Source organism: Daktulosphaira vitifoliae, unplaced genomic scaffold (genome assembly GCF_025091365.1).
Source record: "Daktulosphaira vitifoliae isolate Bord-2020 unplaced genomic scaffold, ASM2509136v1 Scaffold_3, whole genome shotgun sequence".
Lineage (NCBI taxonomy): Eukaryota > Metazoa > Arthropoda > Insecta > Hemiptera > Phylloxeridae > Daktulosphaira > Daktulosphaira vitifoliae.
The window spans coordinates 20,047,420-20,068,298 of NW_026099574.1; the positions used below are offsets into that span (position 1 = coordinate 20,047,420).

General features: G+C 24.2%; 1 protein-coding gene across 6 annotated transcripts in view; it reads left to right on the forward strand.

The window, feature by feature from the left end:
• Positions 1-20,879, forward strand: part of LOC126901604 (protein kinase C, brain isozyme) — a 72,055-nt gene that overhangs the window by 22,425 nt on the left and 28,751 nt on the right. For 3 of the 6 annotated variants that reach the window (XM_050678192.1, XM_050678194.1, XM_050678195.1), the window contains exons 4-7: positions 7,389-7,500; positions 8,298-8,426; positions 15,452-15,605; positions 20,131-20,359. In XM_050678192.1, coding sequence (XP_050534149.1) covers positions 7,389-7,500; positions 8,298-8,426; positions 15,452-15,605; positions 20,131-20,359 — 624 coding nt within the window. Of the gene's footprint in view, positions 1-4,458; positions 4,571-7,388; positions 7,501-8,297; positions 8,427-15,451; positions 15,606-20,130; positions 20,360-20,879 lie in introns of all 6 variants that reach the window. The other 3 variants (XM_050678193.1, XM_050678196.1, XM_050678197.1) reach the window with 2 other exon arrangements.

The following is a 20,879-nucleotide window of genomic DNA, read 5'->3' on the forward strand; positions in this document are numbered from 1 at the left end:
AGTACAGGAACTGGGTCAAGTCTTTGGTGTATAGTAGCGCTCGTTAAAAAGGTGTAAAATGCCGTTGGCTTCTGCGAAACATATACGGGTACGTATTACATGCTCACCGAAAGCTGTTGTAGGAGCGATCGATGACTGCTGGTCGGTCTACGTTCAACAGATGGTACTTGTATCTAACATTTTTGTAGTGACGATACTGTTGTGTATAATATTCCTAATGTATTTTGAGTGGCGCCACTGGTACTGTTACACTGGAGTGAATTTTGAGTTCCTAAGTCAACAGTTTAGCGTTTCTTTACTTAAGCTATTTTTGATACAAGTTTGATGTGAGATAAAATTCTCGTCAATTATATAATTGATTTATTAAGTGTATATACTCTAAAATAGAAATATCATATATATTCAAATAATTAACTTCTATTGTTAATATGAAAGTTGAATTTTTTTAAATTATCATAATTTTCGATTAAGTCTCTAAAACTTGTTTATTTATTAAATATATATATAATAATAATAATAATAGTAACCATGTACAGTATTTTACTAGAAAACTAGTCAAATTAAAATTAATAAATTAAACCTCTTTACGAAAAGCTAAGATTTCCTTTAATTAATTGATATGTATCGATTTATATTACATATTAAATTATCAATATCAATTGATGGTTTTCTAAAAAGTGTCGGATAAGTTAATCAAAATGTAAAGTAATACAAGGATAGTATGGTACTATAAAACGTGTAAATTTAGTATGAAAAAAACAACATAAAGAGTTTGAAAAAAGCAAAAATTATTTTTAAGGAAACTTTGTTTTAAGGATGAGTGGTGTATTTCAATAATAATAAAATTCTATATACTCCAAGGTTCCTTTATTGGACTATCTCATTTAATATAATAATCCTTAATTAATAAACATCATTTTTTTTATTGTTTATAATTAATTTTTTTAACAATGCACTTAAGTTTTACGAGCATATTATAGTATTTCTTTTTTCATTAAAATATTTTGTTTATACATAAATATTTTATGTCTACAAATTATTAAGTACATTAAAATAAAACTTTTACACCTTTTAAGCAAAATTTAAACTAAGTAAATATATTTTTTTTGTAGTAAAGCGTTGTACTATTGTAATAAATGCAATCGTAGTATAATAACTTTCGGCTTACCAACCGAGCATAATTAAATCAATCGCTTAGTATCTAAGTGGTTATTTGATCGTTTTAGTGAATTACTCTACAAAAATAGAAATATTTTAACTTTATTTATATGAACTTTATAAAAGTTTCAGTTAAAATCTGTAAGTTTAGTTTTTTACATTTTTTATTTTTATAAAACTTGCTTAACAATAATTGAGATTTAAAGTTTTAAATAAATTAATAAAAAGATCTTGTAAAATCTAGTAAAACTTCTTATTTTTATTTTGTTTTGAAAATCTATTATAGTTTTTATTTACTTTAAGATTTTTTTAAGTATAAAAGTAATATATTTATGGATAAAAACTTTGAGTTACTTTGAGTATGACTTATAAAGAATACTAAATATCAATGTATTGTAACTCAAAAATTTAAAAATAATATTTGATACAATGTCATTGTCACGTTCTTAAACTCCGATTATTTATTTTGAAGTCAGTAATATTTTGATTGAGGTTGAAACTGTAAGCCAAAAAGGTTTTTGGTTATTATTTATTTATTTATTTATAATTCATCCATATTTCACTGAATTCCTTGTATGAATCAACAAACTGCAATTTAATGTATGCGATTTCACATTAAATATTGGAAATGTAATATTATTTTTCACGTAAATCGATCATGATGTCATTTTATTTGTTATAGACCGAGTGCAAACTTATTTAAACAATTTCAGAATTTCAGTAGACTTAAAAATATCGACAAGAAGTTCGCAAAACTAAGAGTTTCGTTATGTTTTTTAAATGATTTAATTCAGGAAAATATGCTAAAGGGGGTCATGAATAATCAAGTTAGTTGCTGGACTGGTACACGACTAATTTGAAGTTCCTGTAAATATTAGCTTTGCATTGCAGTATTAAGCGACATCATCTTTACAGTTATTTTAAGTAAACAGAAATCGATTTATAGTATGAACGCTTACAGCTAAATTTTAATAAAGACTGACTGCTCCTTTACAATATTTAATTATTATTCCTCTACATGTTGCTAAAACCAAATTATATTACGTGTAGGTTATGTACCCTAAGCTAATACAATCGTACGTCTGTATCCGCTACTTATAGTGCATGGGAACAATACATATATATTCTTCGACAGAATGATTCTTTTAACACTAGTTACTTCTTAAAATAATAATTACGTTAAGAATATTATTTTTGGTATTTTTTAGTATCATTATTTCTCAATTTATCAGTTATTGATTACTTTTTTAGTTCATCCCTTATATCTTATATAAAGGATGAACTAAAATGAGTGTCAACTTTATTTTTTTTAATGGAAACATACATATTTAACTAGCTTATAAAATAGAAAATGATCGAATTATGAAATTACTGGTCTATAACAATTCTTTTGGACCAGTAAGTTATCAACATTTTTATACCTAAACGGAAGGAGCGTTGCAGTTGAGAATGTCTAATGATTGATCCGTTATATCCATGCCTCACCTCTAAGCTATATTTGAAAATAGTAATAATTTCCAAAGTAATGAAAAGTAAAGTTGTTATCGTTCAGTAATTTCCTTAATTAGATCAGTTTTTATCATAAATAGTTAAATATGTATGTTTTCATTAAAAAAAAATAAAGTTGTCACCCTATAAGATTTTGATAAAGCAATTAACAACTTAAAAATCAGAAAATACATGAAACTAAAAAATACCAAAGATAATTTTTTTACCATAATTGTTATTTTAAGAGAAATCGAATGACTTTCCCCCGTAGTTATTATTCATAATGTCATGATTTATTTATAGTATTCATTTTTATTAAGTTCGTCAGCCTTAGTAAATATTACTTAATATAATGGCTTTTGTCAATTTTGGTAAAACTTTAAATAATTTATCTTGTACAATTTTCTTATGTAGTCTAGTCTCGCAAGTGGTATGATAGTTGGGCAAGGTAAAATATATGGTGCTTTCTTCTTTTCAAAAAGCAGTATAACTTTTACAATATTTATGAATGATTGTCATAACGTGACATGGCGTTTTTGAAGTTGCTCTTGATCCCCGTTAACAGTATTATTTTTATATAGGTCATTGAAAAATTATAAATGTAAAGTTTGGTTTGTCTTAATGGTATTTAAATTAATATTTTTAAAATTTTTAAATCTGTTTGAAGTTCTAATATTAATCAAATATAAAATTATGTTAAAACTTATTATCCTAAAACTTTTAATATTTTTTTTATTGATATAAATTTGATATATCAGGTGATTAAAAAACAGAATTTTATTTCAAATTGATTTTTTTACACTATTTTTAATTTAAGTGAGGTCAAGTTATTTTTTCACATACAGCACTTGAACAATTTTTTTTCAGCTAACCCCTTCTCCCGTGAAAGAGTTAGGCTTTACCAGGAGCGATTATCTGGTGATGCTTCGGCAAATTATCACCAGAAAGTAAAAATTTTACCTCCCAAACTCGAATTTTATATCTGCTTTAACTCAGCGACTAACCAACGTAGCCAAGATCAGATTCTTTCGCTAACAATTTTGGATTTAGATCCTCTAAGTGATACGCCAGCACTATAAGTAAAATCTCTTCCAAGGAACTTTCCTCAATTTTAGTCATGAACTGTCAATAATCATTTGAATTTGACTTTTTTCATTTCAATTGCCATGTTCACTTGATTTTTAAAAATAAAAAAAATAAAAATGCTTTCAAGTGTAGTGTGATGATATTTTTATATTAACTAATTGTTATATTACATTGTTTAAATTATTTATAATGTTTTATTCAATCGCCTTTTAATTTATATAAAATAAAATGTGTTTTTACTACAAAAAAAAAAATTATTTTAATTAATAATTAACATAAAAATATGAAATGAAGTTTATTGTTTTTAAATCTTATTTATTAAAGTATATAATTTGTTAACCTATTGTAATGTGTAAAATGAGCAAAAAGTATGATAATGCAATGCGTTTTAACTTCAATTAAGTATTGAAGAATTCTGTGAAAAAATTAGGAATTACTACTATAATTTTAATTAATTGACTAAGTCACTCAGAAGTTTTCATTTTCAGGTTTTAATAAATTAAATGGGTTGTAAAGAATAAACATAAATAATTATTTTATAACTTGAAACTATTTATAATTTAATTCTTTATATTAGCCAAAAATTGAATTACTTTATAAAAAATATATTGTAACATAAAGCTATATTAGTTACACATAAATATTGATATTAAACAAATAAAAGGTTATTTCTCCATAATAATTTGTTACCTTTAATTTTAATACATAATTATTTTCTCTGGCCAGTCTTCCAGGACAAAGCACAAGTTCAAAGTGCATTCCTACGCTAGCCCGGCATTTTGCGACCATTGTGGTTCGCTATTGTATGGTGTCATACATCAGGGAATGAAATGTGAAGGTCAGCAATTCTGAAACGCACATAATATATTTTCTTATTTTTCATAATTTATTCTTTTTCTCATGTTTATTTTTTATTTTTAAATTTCATCTTCGTTTTTCTACAGCAGTACTCATATGTGTTTGTATTTTCTTATTGTTTTGGTTTGTTCTATACCTGAATGCCTGCCTGTGTTCTCTATATTTTATTTTAATCATTCTGAATAACATTTTAATACAATTATTGTTTTAACTATCCAAAATTAACACTGTTTTAATGAATCTTAATAAATATTTAGATGTTTACGAAAATACTTTTATTTCACATCGTTTCTATCTATTTAAAATTAATTACCTAAATTCATATAATTGGTGTAATGATAAAATGAATTGACTATATATACCTACAATGCTTGCACTAAATTTTCAAATATAATAGCATAGATAACTAACATTAATAAATTTTAACATAAAATTTAAATATTTGATGACATAGTGTAATAGACTATCGTTGGTTGTTCTTATTAACTATGAATACATTTTCTTGATGTTCACTGTCCCCCTTGTTATTCTTGCTGTGTTTTTATGTGTAATGAAATTCTTGTGAATGTTTTCAAAATTTGAATTATCTCTTATATAACAGTCCTTGCCATAATGATTAGCCGCAAGCAAATTTTTGTCAGCATGCTATTCTGCTATTTCTTCTATTATGATACAAGTACTTTTACAACTTAGTATTTTTTATAATGATACTATATATAATAAGTATAAATATTAGATTCACAATTACAAATAAAAATAGAGTTAAGGAATTTTCACTTTTTTTTTCATTTATATTTTTCTTAAGATTAATAATAGTAATCACTTACCATAAAATACATTTTATGACAAAAATAATCTACCATATATGAGTGAAAAAATATAATGAAATAATTTTTAGTTACTTTGCTGTTGAGTTTAAACGCTGAAAAAATTGTTTAAATTTATAAAATATATTTTATGATTTTAATAAAATCGTTATAAGATTTTATATAAATTTTTATAATATAAGTTTTATTTTGTTCATATAGAAGTATAAACAATGAGTAAAGAATAATAATTATAAAAAATGATAGCAACAAAGTTAAATTTATTCTATTATAACTAAAGATCTTCTTAAAAGATATAAATGGTTTGTTCCCTGAATTGTTGAAAAAATTAGACTTTGTTACTTGAATGTTTAAGCAATAACAGGGACGGACTGGCTTAATTTAACAGTCTTCTCCTGCCATCTAACTTCTATTTTAGTTAAATTATATAAACTGTATCATTTCAAAAACTTTTTTCATATTTTACATTAGATTAATTACTATGGGCTATAATTAGTGAACGTGCTGTTTTTTTTAATAAGTAATGAACAGTCGATTAAAATTATTACTTCTAATTCATCTAAAAAATTAAAATTTTAAAACTTACGACTTTGTTTTATTGATTTTTTTATTTTTAGTTTATAATAGATAATCAATAAAAATTAAAAAGCTTTGCATAATGTTTTGTTATTTGTATTGACCCATTAAAAATTATTTAATACATATAAATAAAAAAATATAATTTTTAACAGTATATTTAACAATTGAGTTGAATAAAAACTTTTATAACAGTTTTTTAACAACTTGGAAACTTATTTTCTTAAAAGCAATTTCTAACATTAAAAAAAAAATAATAATAATAATACATTCCAAAAATCGAAATACTAATGCAAATTAAATATATTTACTATTTAAAATTTATCTATTTAAATTAATAATCTTTATTTATTTTTATATCTTATTAACTAGATATATTCTTTATATTTTAAATGTTACTCAAAAGTCTAATTGCTAATGAAGTCTATGCTAAACGCGTAGATGTCGTTGTTGGGTATTTACCAATCCAAAATAATCCAAAAACAAACAAATAACAATAATTACGTCACGGTCGACCGTTATCCAAGTACTTAAATTACCACAGTCGTATCATAAAATTCTTATAATTTCATAATGTAAGTTCTTCTACAATTATTTTTTTTAATCAATTTTGAAATTTTAATCATTCGAATAAATGTCTTATATTAACGCTTTCCATTCTTCAGTGCTCACAATTAAAGCGTCCCTTCGGCATTTTCGAATTCGACTTAATGGAGACGCTAGATTGTACTGCAAACAAGAAGAATACTCCGTTCCCCTCCGTCCAATCTTTTATTAACTACCACATATATTATTATATAGTTACGATATGTAGTTGAATACTTAACCAAATATTTAAGTATTGTTAGCCTTATTGTTATAACTTGAATATTGAATTAACACCAATATATTCCACAACTTTATAAATCATTTCTGTTCGTGGTAAAATTTTCCCGGGAAAATAATAACAGGAAATCGAATCACCATGGTTACATCATCACGCGATGCGCCATCCATTTCATGGGACTTCCCTTAAAAATATACATAATACATCATTCCTTGTAAAATACAGATTTATATAAAAACTTTGATACGATTACTATTAACGGAGATCAAATTATATTATTTATAAACTAATACTGTTACACTATTACAAATATTTTTTATTTTAATTTGTTTGTTTTTATTCCTTTATTTAATTTTAATCTGAATAGTCGTGGTTATTCCGACGTATGGCACGTTAAGTGCGTTACACTTAAAATCTATGCATTTTATTATACTGCTTTTTGGACAATAATTTTATTGTAAAGAAGATAAAGAAAATAAAATAAAATAATTAACTTAAAATATTTTTAAAATTTTCATTTTTATAACTTGTATTCCAATTCTATTATCTTGATGAACCGATATATCTAGGCTGAAATCGCAAAACATCAATGGGAACTTCACACGTATATCACACCTTCTTTTTGCGATCATTGTGGATCTATGTTGCACGGCATTACCCATCAGGGTCTCAAATGTACAGGTTAGATTACTACTAAGTCAATAAAAAAATTGATGTAATTTGTCTCGAAATTTTAATCATAATTTAGTTATTAATAATAAACAGTTTTTCGTTTTGATTAATTATTATTAATAAAAGAAATAGTATGCATCTTTATATATATATATATATATAATGCATATTAAATATCTCTTTTTAACTTTTATTTTTGCTTTAAACTAGAGCTAGAGATATAGTGACAATATCCTTAAATACCATTGTAAAACAATTATTATTTAGAATATAAATAGTGATAGTGAAATAGAATCAGTTAGAAATTGCATCAAAAATAATAAAATGATCAAATGTATCTTTGCAAATTATTTGCTGCAGCGATTCAATTCTGTTTTTGCTGTTTCTATCTATAGATGAACGTATCTCACATTAAAAAATAGCCGTCTCCCTTATAGCTATAGGAAGGTTATTCAACACTATTTTCAAACTGATACTTAGGTAATGAGCAGTCAAACTCTATTTCATTAAATCCACGATACGTTTTGTTAGATATTGGCTTTTTTACTACTATAATAACTAATTTTTATAACATTGCATGAAATAATTAACATATTAGTTTATACTTTATTTTTATGCATGATTACATTGAATTATATCTTTACCCTTGTCACTCTATTTTTTCGATCGTTAATCATGAATGAAAAGCTATCTAATTTACTCTTCTTTTCATTTACGTTCTATAATTTTCAATAAATATATCGTATTGACAAACAAATCATCCACTTACTGTACATTTTTTTTTTGTTTTCACATTTCCAAACTAGCATGCGATATGAACGTGCACAAGAGGTGTCAGGAAAGCGTTCCAAACTTGTGTGGATGTGATCATACTGAACGTCGAGGAAGAATAGAAGTTAAAGTCACGTGCCAAGGAGTAAAACTTATTGTTGAAAGTAAGTTTATTGGGTTGTTCAATAATTTGACTTTGAATCTAAAATTTGTCAACGCTCCAAACAATATATTATTTAAAATACATTTGTATCTAACACAATATGCTATTTAACTGTACATTAATTCCATTTTACATGTTAAAGATATTGTTTTACATTTGTTTAAGGATTAAAGTTAGATCTTTGTTTTTGATTTTTTAAATTAATTACCAATGTCTATTAATATTTGTCTACAGTTAAACGATCATAAAATTTGTTACATAATGATTTTTCCCTGACATTATTTTAATTAATATTGGTAAATCATGTAAACAAACATTTTTTTTTTACCTCTTACTCATTGTGTAAAAAATAATAATTACACGAACATTAAATAAAAATAAATAATTAATATATTATAAATAATAACACTTATGAGTAATTTTAACTTTTTTTAATAAAAGTTAAAAATAGGGAAATTGTAGTCACTTTACTCATTAAAATATTTTCAAAAGAAAATGAAAAATGTCATAAACATTTAAGACATTAAAAGTCCTTTTAAAATAAAAATATATCTGCGAAGTTAATGCATTTAAGAACACAAAATCAACATTAAGAAGTCTTAAATTGTTAGATATCATAAACTGTATTCTTATCCTCGATTTCATTTTAATCCCATTTCCTTTTATTCTACTCAGATTTTGTCAATTATTTTAAGTAGGTGCTGCAACAATGAAAATTGAATTCTTCTAGATTTTTATATTATTATATTATTATATTTTTTTATTTTGTTATTTTGTATTCTATTCAAAGATGTAGAGTTATTGTCTGTTTTTTTTTAATTCTTAAGCTTAAAAAAATTATTTATTAAATTTAATTTTAAATAAAAATAAAGTTTTTATAAATTATTTTTGATGAATAAAATAATATCTCCATTTTTTTTCGTTTATATAAAACAAGTATGATTTTTAAAAATATTCAAACAGTATTAATATAAGACTTTTATTTTTTTATCTCGGTTAATAAATTTTATATAATGTGAAAACTAAAAATAAATAAATTATGCTAAAATCATATAGATTATATGTATTTGCCCTATTGTGAAACACGGAAAAAATTAACATTAGTTTCATATCCTATAAGCGTATTTCAATTAAAAATATATTGAAGCCTTAAAATTTTTTCATTTTTTTTTTCAAATTAATATGAACCAATTTTCAGTATTTTATTATGAAGATTTAATAATAAAAATTTTTGATTTGATAAGAATAATTGAATACTTACATTCGATAGTTTTTTATGTATATAAATATTCAGCTAAAAAATAATTGATATTGAAAATGATTATAGTTTTGCACTATCATTGTTAATGATTGTATTGAATCACCGTTTTTGACAAATCTGTTAATTATTCAATTAATATATTGTGTTAAGATCTACTTAGGTATTATATTTATTTTTTTGCTTTTTTAAGCCCAATATAGGCCATAGCGGCCTCTCCCAAAGGAGAAGAATTCTTAACCATTAATACGCTGGGTTAGGTAGTTAATCTGGCGACGGATTAACCACCTAAGTTATATCTACTTGAATAATCTGAAACAAATAGAGCGATACCTGTTGAGTTGTATCAACAGAGATTTACTATTCGACCGTAAAATATTATTTTCCGAGAATATTATGAATAAATTAAAGCTTCTGTTAAAACTGAATGGTGGTAAGATTTAATAATTATTATTTTATTAGGATTACAAAATTTTTGATGAAATCTATCAAAATTTATACAAATTTATGGAATTTGTATCTATTTCCTTAGAATTACATGTATGGTTACTGTAGATAAACCAATCACACAAAAAATCTTACTTAATATTAAATTAAGATATCCCTTTTTAAGTTTATCTATCTATAAATTTAACTGTTTTTTTAATAAAGGCGAAAAAAGGTTCCAAGTTTACGTACCACCACTTACCACGTAATAACAGTAGTATGGTCAAATTTTATATTCAAGTTCAATCCGAGTATTCTTTTCGTCTCTAAAGATATGTAAAAATAGAAAATACATAAAATTTATGTAGGGTACCTATTTGACCTTCATATTCGATTGTTGGGTTAGGTTTTCTGTCTCTAGAGACAGATTTAAGTTTAAAAGTATACTTTTTATTTTTATGACTTGATATATTCAAATAATATCTCTTTCAATAAATAGATGATATTTAATCCACTTAAAAAGAAAAAAATTAATTTGGTCATTATACAATAAAGAACCGGTTTTTACAAAAAAAAATCACTATAGTAAATTAGTTAAATATATTTCCTTGATTTTCTTTGGAAGTATAAATTTAAGAATGTCAGAATGGCATTGTCCATAATAAAGAATAGTTTGATATTGTCAGCAACTACATAAGTTGTTGATAAGTAATTTCACAAATCATTTTGTATGTTTAAAACTACAAAAACACGTTGCATAGCGAAAAGTAAAATTGAGTAAAATTTGTATTTATATAATTTATAAACTAAAAGTTTCAATAGATATTAATAACTAAAAAAAATTGTTTATTTATTGATTTATTTTGTCAATACCAAGAAACTCTTTTTATGTATTTATATACTTATTAATTCATTGTTTGATCACTGTGTAAACCCAAAACTATGAAATAGTAATACATGATTATTTGTACAAAATTAACGTGTTGAGATGTATTTTGCTATTACTTATTTAGAAAAATTAATTTTAATCAAGTATTATTGAAAACCACTGCAGGGTAATTCTCATGTTGTTGATTAATAAAATATATACAATTCTAAGAAAGTACTGTAATTGTTTATTTATTCATTTTTGAAATATTTCGGAAATAGCCTTAGGGATTTTCTTATGTCCACATCAACTGAAGGCTTAATATTTTATGTTGAAAACTTTTCGGTTAAATTTTCATATAAGGGAAAATTTAATATCCTACCCTTATTACTAATTGTAAAATCAATAAAGGTTATTATAACAGTTAGCATATAAACTCATTAGTAGCAAGACAAGTATTTTAAGTAGACAAGGTTTAGTTTTTTTTAAATAAAAAATATTTTGGACTTGCGCATTTGTTTTTATATTGTATTCCATGTATTTTAAGGGCTAAATACCTACTCTAATTTTCCCCGAAATAATCAAAACCTATTCGTTCTTAATTTAATGAACTATTATCATTGAAAACATTTTGTTCGAAGCCTGTCCTAATTGAAGTTTGTGTTCTCGTAAGATTTTGATTAATACTATTAGAAGCTTCACTACTAATGAAATTATATTTGAAGTTATATAGTTTTATATTTATCAGTCTAATTTTTTTTTAGTTTTTGTAGAAAATATGTATTGCTTAAATATTTTAGAAATCTTATTTCATTACTAACATAGTTTTTTTTTAATTTTCTTAAACCTCATAAATATAACTTTGAAAAATTTGTATATTATTGAAGTTTTTTCATTTAAATATCGGTTTATATCATTACACAAATTATAAGAAAAAATAACTATGTAATTTATATTGATAATATAGATAATGAATTATTTTCATTTGATATTAATTTTTAATATTTTGTATAATACAGAATATGAAAAATAAAATAAAAATACTTCGAGGTATTAGAGAATGAACAGTAAAAGTATTCATTAAGAGTGAGATAGGATTTTAGAAGTACTTGGTTGTATTTTATGTTAACACGTATTGTATTGGCAGTTTCATTAGACTTTTTTGAAGTATACATAATTTACGATATTCTTTTATAATTTACGAAAAAAAACTATCTTCAAACTTTGTTTTTACAAAGCGCTTATAAGTAACCCGAGTTTACATATTCCCTGTAAATCCAATTTCTTTCCTTCTTGATACTATCGTCTTTTTTAAATTAAAGTTATTGTTGCTTCTTGTCTTTTAAATTATTAAACGAATGAAGCATAAGTTATAGCACTGAATTATTAAACCAAATATTGAAGATAATAGTAATAAATTCTATACTTTGTAGATTAATGTGAACAGTTTACGCTAGAGACATTAAATACGTTAACAGAATTTTCTTTGTATTCTGTCTAGCACTACAATGATAATCAATAAATAAATATTACCTGAATTATCATTTATCATAATTCATTGAATAACAAAATTCCTATAAGCTTATTTTCGTCATTTCCTTTATTTTTTATACTAAACCTTTTTAATGCACATTATTTAAGATTGAAAATTACATACTACTGTAAAAATCTCCTTTGTCATTAGTATTTTATCATGTACCTTTTGTATTAAAGTTAATTTTTTTATATATGCTAATTTAATTCGAAAAAAAAATTTGTTTTTTCATTATTCGGTTTATATTTTTTTTAAAAGTGATAGTGAAGTATTTTGTTCATTAGTTAATAGTTGACCGATGCTAGATTTGTTTACGCCCATTGGCAGTTTAAAGTTAAACGCCCAACTCAATAAATAAGACCTTTTTTTAATCTAAAAAAATAATTTACAAAACAGCTATGTGCGTGCCTTATGATACTCCCAGAAAAAACAGCTTTATTTTTGTTCTCCTATTAAAAAGTTTTGAATTAAGATTTTTAAAATTGTTAAGTACAAAGCCATTAATATTCAATGTACATTTAAGATGAAAAATTTCCTAAATCTCAATGAATTAAATTTTCGGATAAGTTTAATAATAAATATTTCACGTGTACATCTTAGTTGAATTAAGTGAATCTTAGATATTTGTTTATAAAAGCTTTTTATTGTTCGCGATAACATGTATTTCATCAGAATTGTTTCAATAAAAAAAATAAACAACTTGGTCAATGATTAAACTTGTTAACATTTTATTCTGTTCTTGTTTGAATTGAATTTATTTTATGTACACAATGCGGGAAATAGTAAAATAAAATAAAAAACAATACTAAATTAATTCTTGTAATTATTATATTTCATCAGTTTGTTTAATTATAGCCATAATACAGCTGATGTCAAATTTTTTTCGGAATTACGGATAAACATGTGTCTCTATCCACTCATTTTACACATGTGTAAAATGATTGCAATTTATTTGGCTGTGATAATGCCGTAACAGTTTCTTTGGTTTTGTTATTTAAAATAGTTGTTGGAATTCCTCGTAAACTTTTGAATTAAATTCGTATTACATATTTCAACAAATAAACTAGTAAAATAATTTCTGTTGCTTGTACATACTTTACGTAGAAACTCCGTACAATTAATAATGTTTTAAAACTACTGTATCGAAGCCTGAGGGGAATGATAAACATGTTATTTTGTTTTTAAAGTTAGTCTGTACTTTATGACATTGATTAAGACACAATTGAAATAAATATATTAAATTATTTTATTTATCAAAAACAGACTGTGAAAATTTATATAGGTTTTTTATAATTCTTATCGTCACTAAAAAAATCAATCTCTTGACTTGCTACAATTTATTTATTCAAATTTTATGTTTGAAATATTATAATTTAAATATTATTGAAAGGATCTTAATATTTTTTCAAATGTATTCTACATTATGTACTTTTCTTTAACATCTTGTCAAAAAAAGTATTTAATCGGAAACTAAATCTTGAATTAACTAAAATACTCAAATAAATGCCAAAATAAAATACAGTACTATAAAATACATTATATTAAAAAGAATGTCTAAAATCGGTTTGCAAAAAAATCCAATACAAAATATATAAAAAATTATTTAACATATTTTTTATGCAAACGATTGAGTACAATTTATACATTTTTTTATTCTTCAGAAATTATCATCTATCAACTCTTTTATTATTATTTTAGTTCTTAAATGATGTACTACACCAAAAAATTGAAAATTCGTATAATTTTTAATAAAATATGCTTTTTGCAATCGCTATAAAAGTTTTTTTGTCTAACAAATACTACAAAGATTTTCTGGTTCACTCGACTCTATACTTGAAAATATATTATGTTGTTGGAGCAATCTTGATTGCCCGTCAAGAATCTACCAGTAGTTTTGCGTTGGTGGAAAATCTTATGGGAATAGTTCTCAATTCTGCTTCTATCCATTTTATATCTTCTACAATCCAGCTTAGGTGGGCCTATTGTTACAACGCGTTTTGCCAACATTACAATGATATGTTATTCTCTTTTATATGACGTTTAAAAAACAATGATAACAATTGTTCAGTTTCAGTATACTATTATCAGACAAAGAATTATGACAAAAGGATTTTAATTTGGCCAACAAAACATGCACATTTAATAAAAAAAATATAGTTATATGTTGTTACACAAAACTTTCTAATTTATTTTTAATATAATATTTACATCTAGTATACCTGGTCAATTATTTACTCAATAATATTTGATTTTTTCTTTTTAATTTATTTCTATTTAATGATTATAATTACATTAATATCGAGTTATTATTTAAACTTTTGTTAAATTTTTGACATAGATAAACTACTCTACAACCATCAATAATCATATTATAAACGTGTATTAATCTGTAGTTTTAATTTGACTATTCTAAAAACTAAAATCTTTGATCTTTTAAACTTTAGTAATAAACAACAAATATACATAATTTTTTAGTCAATAATATATATAATAAGCTTTGAGTTAAATCTCAATGAAATCATTTTTTGGGGAAATGTTCAAATTTTGTTTTAATAATATTATTATTCTTTATTCAATGCATTTTCAACGTAAGCGTTATTTTTATGGCAATTGAAGTACATTTTTAGCATTTTTTAGGGTAATTAATGATAACTATAGGAAAAAAAATGAAATTAAATCATTTGTATTATCTACCTAGGCTTATAATTAATAGTCAACTTTCTGTAAAAAAGCATTTGTTTTATTTCCGGCTTCCTCATTTGATTTTATTTTTATATCCTAATAATAAACCACAAAAAATCTTTTGTAAATAAATCCAGAAATTTATAGTTAACCAAAGTCTTATTTAATTTTTAACATTTCTATTTAAGTTTTGTACTGTTCTGTAATTATTTTAAATAAAATTATTAAAATTAATAAAAAAATTTTATGTTATCGTAGTTCGTCAAGGAAAGAATCTCATTCCTATGGATCCAAATGGTTCATCAGATCCTTATGTCAAACTAAAACTAATACCTGATACGGATAGTATTAAGAAGAAAACCAAAACAATCAAATCATCTTTAAACCCTATCTGGAATGAAACTATTACTTTGTAAGTACAAACATTTACAGTACACTAACTGCACATAACAAAATATTTATCATATAACCAGTGTTGTATTTCATTTAATTAAGCTTCATTTTACAACCCCATAAATACATTCGTATTTACGCAGTTTGATGGAGATAAATGTGTTTATATAATATTTATATAATAATAATTTATTTATTGCATAATAAGTTTCTAAATTCGTTGTGATCCAATGTATATATTTTACTGAAAAAATATATTTATTACTTACGTCTCAACTAAACCGACAGCTATATCTATTATCATGTTTGACTAGAATTTTTTATTCACTCGCATAATGGATGTAAAAAAGCGATTGTAAAGGGTAAAAAAAGTAACAATTTTTGAAGAAAACGGAAAGGATGTGGTAATTTTAAAATTGAGTTTGTATACAGGGTGATTTTTTTTATCATAAACTTCTCAATTACTTACAGAGTAATAATAATTTAAACATTTTTTTTTGGTTATCTTTAGTTACACATTATTCTTGAATTATTAACTATGTAATACTTTTTAAGTTCATCCCTTATGCTTGGTAAGGGTGTCAACTTTGTTTTTTTAAATGGGAACACATATTTTGAATTTAATAAAATGTTTGAGTTTTTTATTTAATAGTAAATGGCATTTGAATTTTTAGTATAACTTTAGTATAACTCGATATTAGTAGGTACACAGAATTGTTATTATCAATGGTAGTAAGGCACATTATTGTGAGTTTATAAATACACTAACTGACAATACAGAAAGTATATCTATTGATAGTCATAATTGATAATAAACAATCCGTGATTGTGATAGTAATGTCATAAAAATCCAATTAGCTATCTGTATTTATAATTCCTTGTGTATTATACATGTATATTAACTCAAAAATTTGAAACTTTAAATGTTTATATCTAATAAACTAATTAAGTTATACTAAAAATTCAAATTCCATTTACTTTAGAATTAAAAATCCAAATATTTTATTAAATTCAAAATATGTGTTCCCATTTAAAAAAACAAAGTTGATACCCTTACAAGGCATAAGGGATGAACAAAAAAGTTTTAAATAGTTAATAATTCAAGAATAATGTGTAACTAAAGAAAACCAAAAAAAAATATTTAAATTCTGCTAGCAATTGAGTGGGTTATGATAAAAAAATCACCCTGTAGTTAATGAAGAGATTTAATCAATATCTATAATTTTCTTATACTACCTGTTTATTATCTTACTAAAATCCATTTAACTTTGACACGAACCTCTCTAACCTTTAATCCTTGTAATAAAAGGAAGGTACCTTAAAATAATTTCCTGGAATACCGTAGAAATTTTATGAGAATACATTTATTAACACGCCCGATTATATTTATTTAGTTAAAAAATTATGTACTGATGTTACTTTTTCTAATATTTTATTATCTTCAATAAAAACTCGTCAAATTCTTTTGTATTTGCTGAATAATTTATTAATACCATTTATACAATAATGGGTTAGGTAGCATGAATAGTGGTTGTCAATTCGGTATTCAATTCACTTTCAATTGGTATGTTTTTTTCCTTAAATAATTATTTTATAAAATAAATCAGTAATTACCGCCTGAAAGTTAATTTTATTGTTTGTTTAGTATCATCCTCTATTTTTCAAAAAATGCTCTTCTATCATTTCATGTTATCCGTTATTTTCAAGAATGTTTACTTTGCGTAGTTGGTGCTGAATTTCATAAAATAATATATTTTTATATATAATGTATTACATTATTTTTCAATAAAATAAACGATTTCTATGAAACAAATATTTTGCAACATTGATCATTACTTTACTTATACCCTCCTACGATGTATGAATGCGACCGGCGCACAAACACAGTTTACCGTTTAACATATAAATACCGGATCGTGGGATTAACATTTCCGTAAATAATACATATAATATAACCGATAACTTAAATATTTAAATAAATTTAAGTTTTGAAATTAAAATAATTTTCCGGTATTTACTGAAAGTGAATTATATTGGTTATACAATATTAATTTATAATTAACAGTTATCATAGTTTATGACATATTTTTTAATTTATGAAAACATGTGATTAATCTTTAATGAATTATAAAACTAGAATTACTGGTAGTTATGTATAATTTTTAAACATCTTTGCCTAATTTTATTATTTAATCACCTGTGTATTAACAGAAATTAATAGTTTCAATAAAAGAGAATAATTATTTTTCTCGTAGTTTGTGTATATGAACTGAAATTTTTTGTTCTTAACATGTTTAAAAACATTAGCAAAATAATGTAATTTTTATTGTTTTTTTTAAATACTTTTTATATTTTAAAAAATATAGTTTGATTTTTTATATTAAAACGTATATTTGACTGTCGGAAACAAATTTGCTCAGTTAATCTTGTATCAATTGTATGTAATTTGTTTTCTGAAAATGTATTTAATGCTGTTCAATATACAATCAAAAAAATAATAATTCTTTTAATAGATAAATCAAGGAGGTACATTGTTAAAATAACACTACAAAAATAATTTAATTGTTCATGAAATCATCACCGTTATGCAATTTTATCAAACACTTTAAAAAACTAATATTCTCCAAATTAATTTTATTAAAATTTGAGTTAAATTTTATTAGCTGAATATAAAACTTTTGATCTTTACATTTATTTAAGTACATAGATTTCTTTAAATTTTATGACCCAGTGTTAAATACAAATTTTACAAATTTTACATATTATATATTTACATATTTTACTATTCTATTATATTCATTAAAAATATTATCCTTAAAAATGGAATCTCTAAATGGCAAATAAAATTTCCCTTAATTGAACATTATCTTTTAGATTTGTTTCTATGGTTTGTATTTAAATTACAACTTTAGATAAGTAAATGCTACTGTTGGAATTTGTGTATGCTTATGTAACTGAAGTGTTTATGCTCAATTTATATATTTAAAACAGTAGCAATATACTAAATTATAATGATTAAATTTATAAAAGCAATTTTCCATTAAATTTTATGATAAATATATAATTTTCTTTTTCTTTTTATTGTGTTCGTTGCTGGACTTTCTTGATACTAATTTTTGTTAAAATCATTAAATAGACATAAAAAATAAGTAAAGTATGAACGTCTAAAAAAAAGCATTCATTTTTTTTAATAAATATATTATAGTACTATAGTATTAATTAAACTTGAAATATTTTGCTTCAGCCAATTAGATGGATATTGATATAGCATTTTTATTGACAAGCGACAAGTAGTCAATTGTCATTCTGATGAAACAAGGATGCATTTTAGTAGTTGTTCATCGATTTGGCTCTTGCTGCATTCGCATAAGGACTGGACAGTCCTTCTTGGTATTCTATTTCACCATGTTGACTCTTATCTTGGCTACTTCTGCTCTTAACCTATATATCGTTTTCCATATAGTCCATGATAGATTTCCACCTGGTAGATGGCGTTAATCAAATGAAACAGATGTTACAACTTGTAGTTCTTCTATAAATTTACGCAGTCGAAGCTGGTAAAGAGAATCCCGTGTCACATTTGTATTAGCAATAATACTTTTTCTTAATTTAAGTCTCCTTTAAGATTCAAGTAACCATACAAGGGGTACTTTTTGTCTTCAGATTGTTTTCTTCTCTCAATGCATGTGGCCATATATCTCCATATCTCTGGTGTAACTATCCCCAATAATGAATAGATATATTTTAATGGCGTAGCTTTGAAGCATCCAGTTATGAACTAACAAGTTTCATTTAGTACCGTACCGGCATGTTTAGTATATTTAGATTGATATTATACTGGTCAAGCGTACTCACTAATGGAGAAACATAGTACTGGTCCTGTGGTTCAGATCATTCTTGGGGTGGCATCCCACTTGCTACCTTCTTGTTTCCGTATTAGTTATTATGAAAATATAATAAGAAGTTTATGTATCAATTGAAATATCAAAAACTAAAACTTTTTAGTTAGATGTTTAGTATGATACTTCATTTCCTACGTTTACCTTAAAATTAGTTTAAATTTCACTTTTATATTTCAATATTAAATTTCAAATAAATGTTTCCAGTGTAAATTTTATTTTGAGAAAATTTTCAAAATCGAATTGTTATCGTTATAGGATTACATGAAATAACAAATTTCTCTTATATAAAATAAAGTGACGTTGATACTATTTGTTTTTGTTCTACCAATACTGAAACAGTATTAGTTTATTTATTCGACGTTATTAAATTCGAATAAAAGGCAATCTACCGTATCAGAAAATAAATGTGCTACAAGTTTTTAACGGGGATATGACATGATGATAACAAGACAGGTAAGATGAGTTTCTTATTCGGGTAAAGACCGATAAATTTTCTTTACTCTTGAACTTGATCGACTACCGATGAAAATTTACCTGAACTTTTGAAAATAAACCTTGTATTATTTCATATCATATATGTACTAACTAATAAAACTTAATACAATTGACGTGTATCAATAAAATGAATAATAACTTTTTCAGTGAACTAAAACCGGAAGACAAAGACCGTCGTTTGTTGATTGAGGTTTGGGACTGGGACAGGACGTCTCGGAACGATTTCATGGGGTCACTGTCATTCGGCATATCCGAACTAATCAAATCACCGGTGGAAGGATGGTTCAAGTTACTAACACAGGAAGAAGGTGAATTTTATAATGTGCCAGTACCCGAGGAAGGAACCGACTTGGCCGCTCTGAAAAATCAAATGCGGGTAAGTTAGAAAGAGTGTGTAATACATTATATATTTATACATAATATATATTTCGGTTCACATATTATTGAAATTTTACACTAATATTTACTCTCTTATTTAAATATCCTAATTCATTAAATGTATATATTACGAATGCGAGTTAGCGTATATTTTATATGTCCCCGACTTAATTTCCAATAAAAATATAAAATGGCCATCTTTCAATTGTTTGAAGCATGAAAAAAATTTAATTCTTGTTTGATTACTAACCTGACATTTATTATTATTTTGTTGTTGTTCATAAATAATTTCTGCTAGAATTGATATACATACATTAACCTGATAAACTTATAAACATTTTTTGTTATTCTTTTATTCCCTTTATAAATTTATGAAATTTATTAATTTTAACGTGTGTAATATGAATGTTTTTGTAAAAAATAAATATTCTGAATTTTGCTCACGTTCATCAGAGTATTCCTTTTTTTTTTATTTTATGCACACTGATTAATTTGTTGTATGTTTTTTTTATACATGA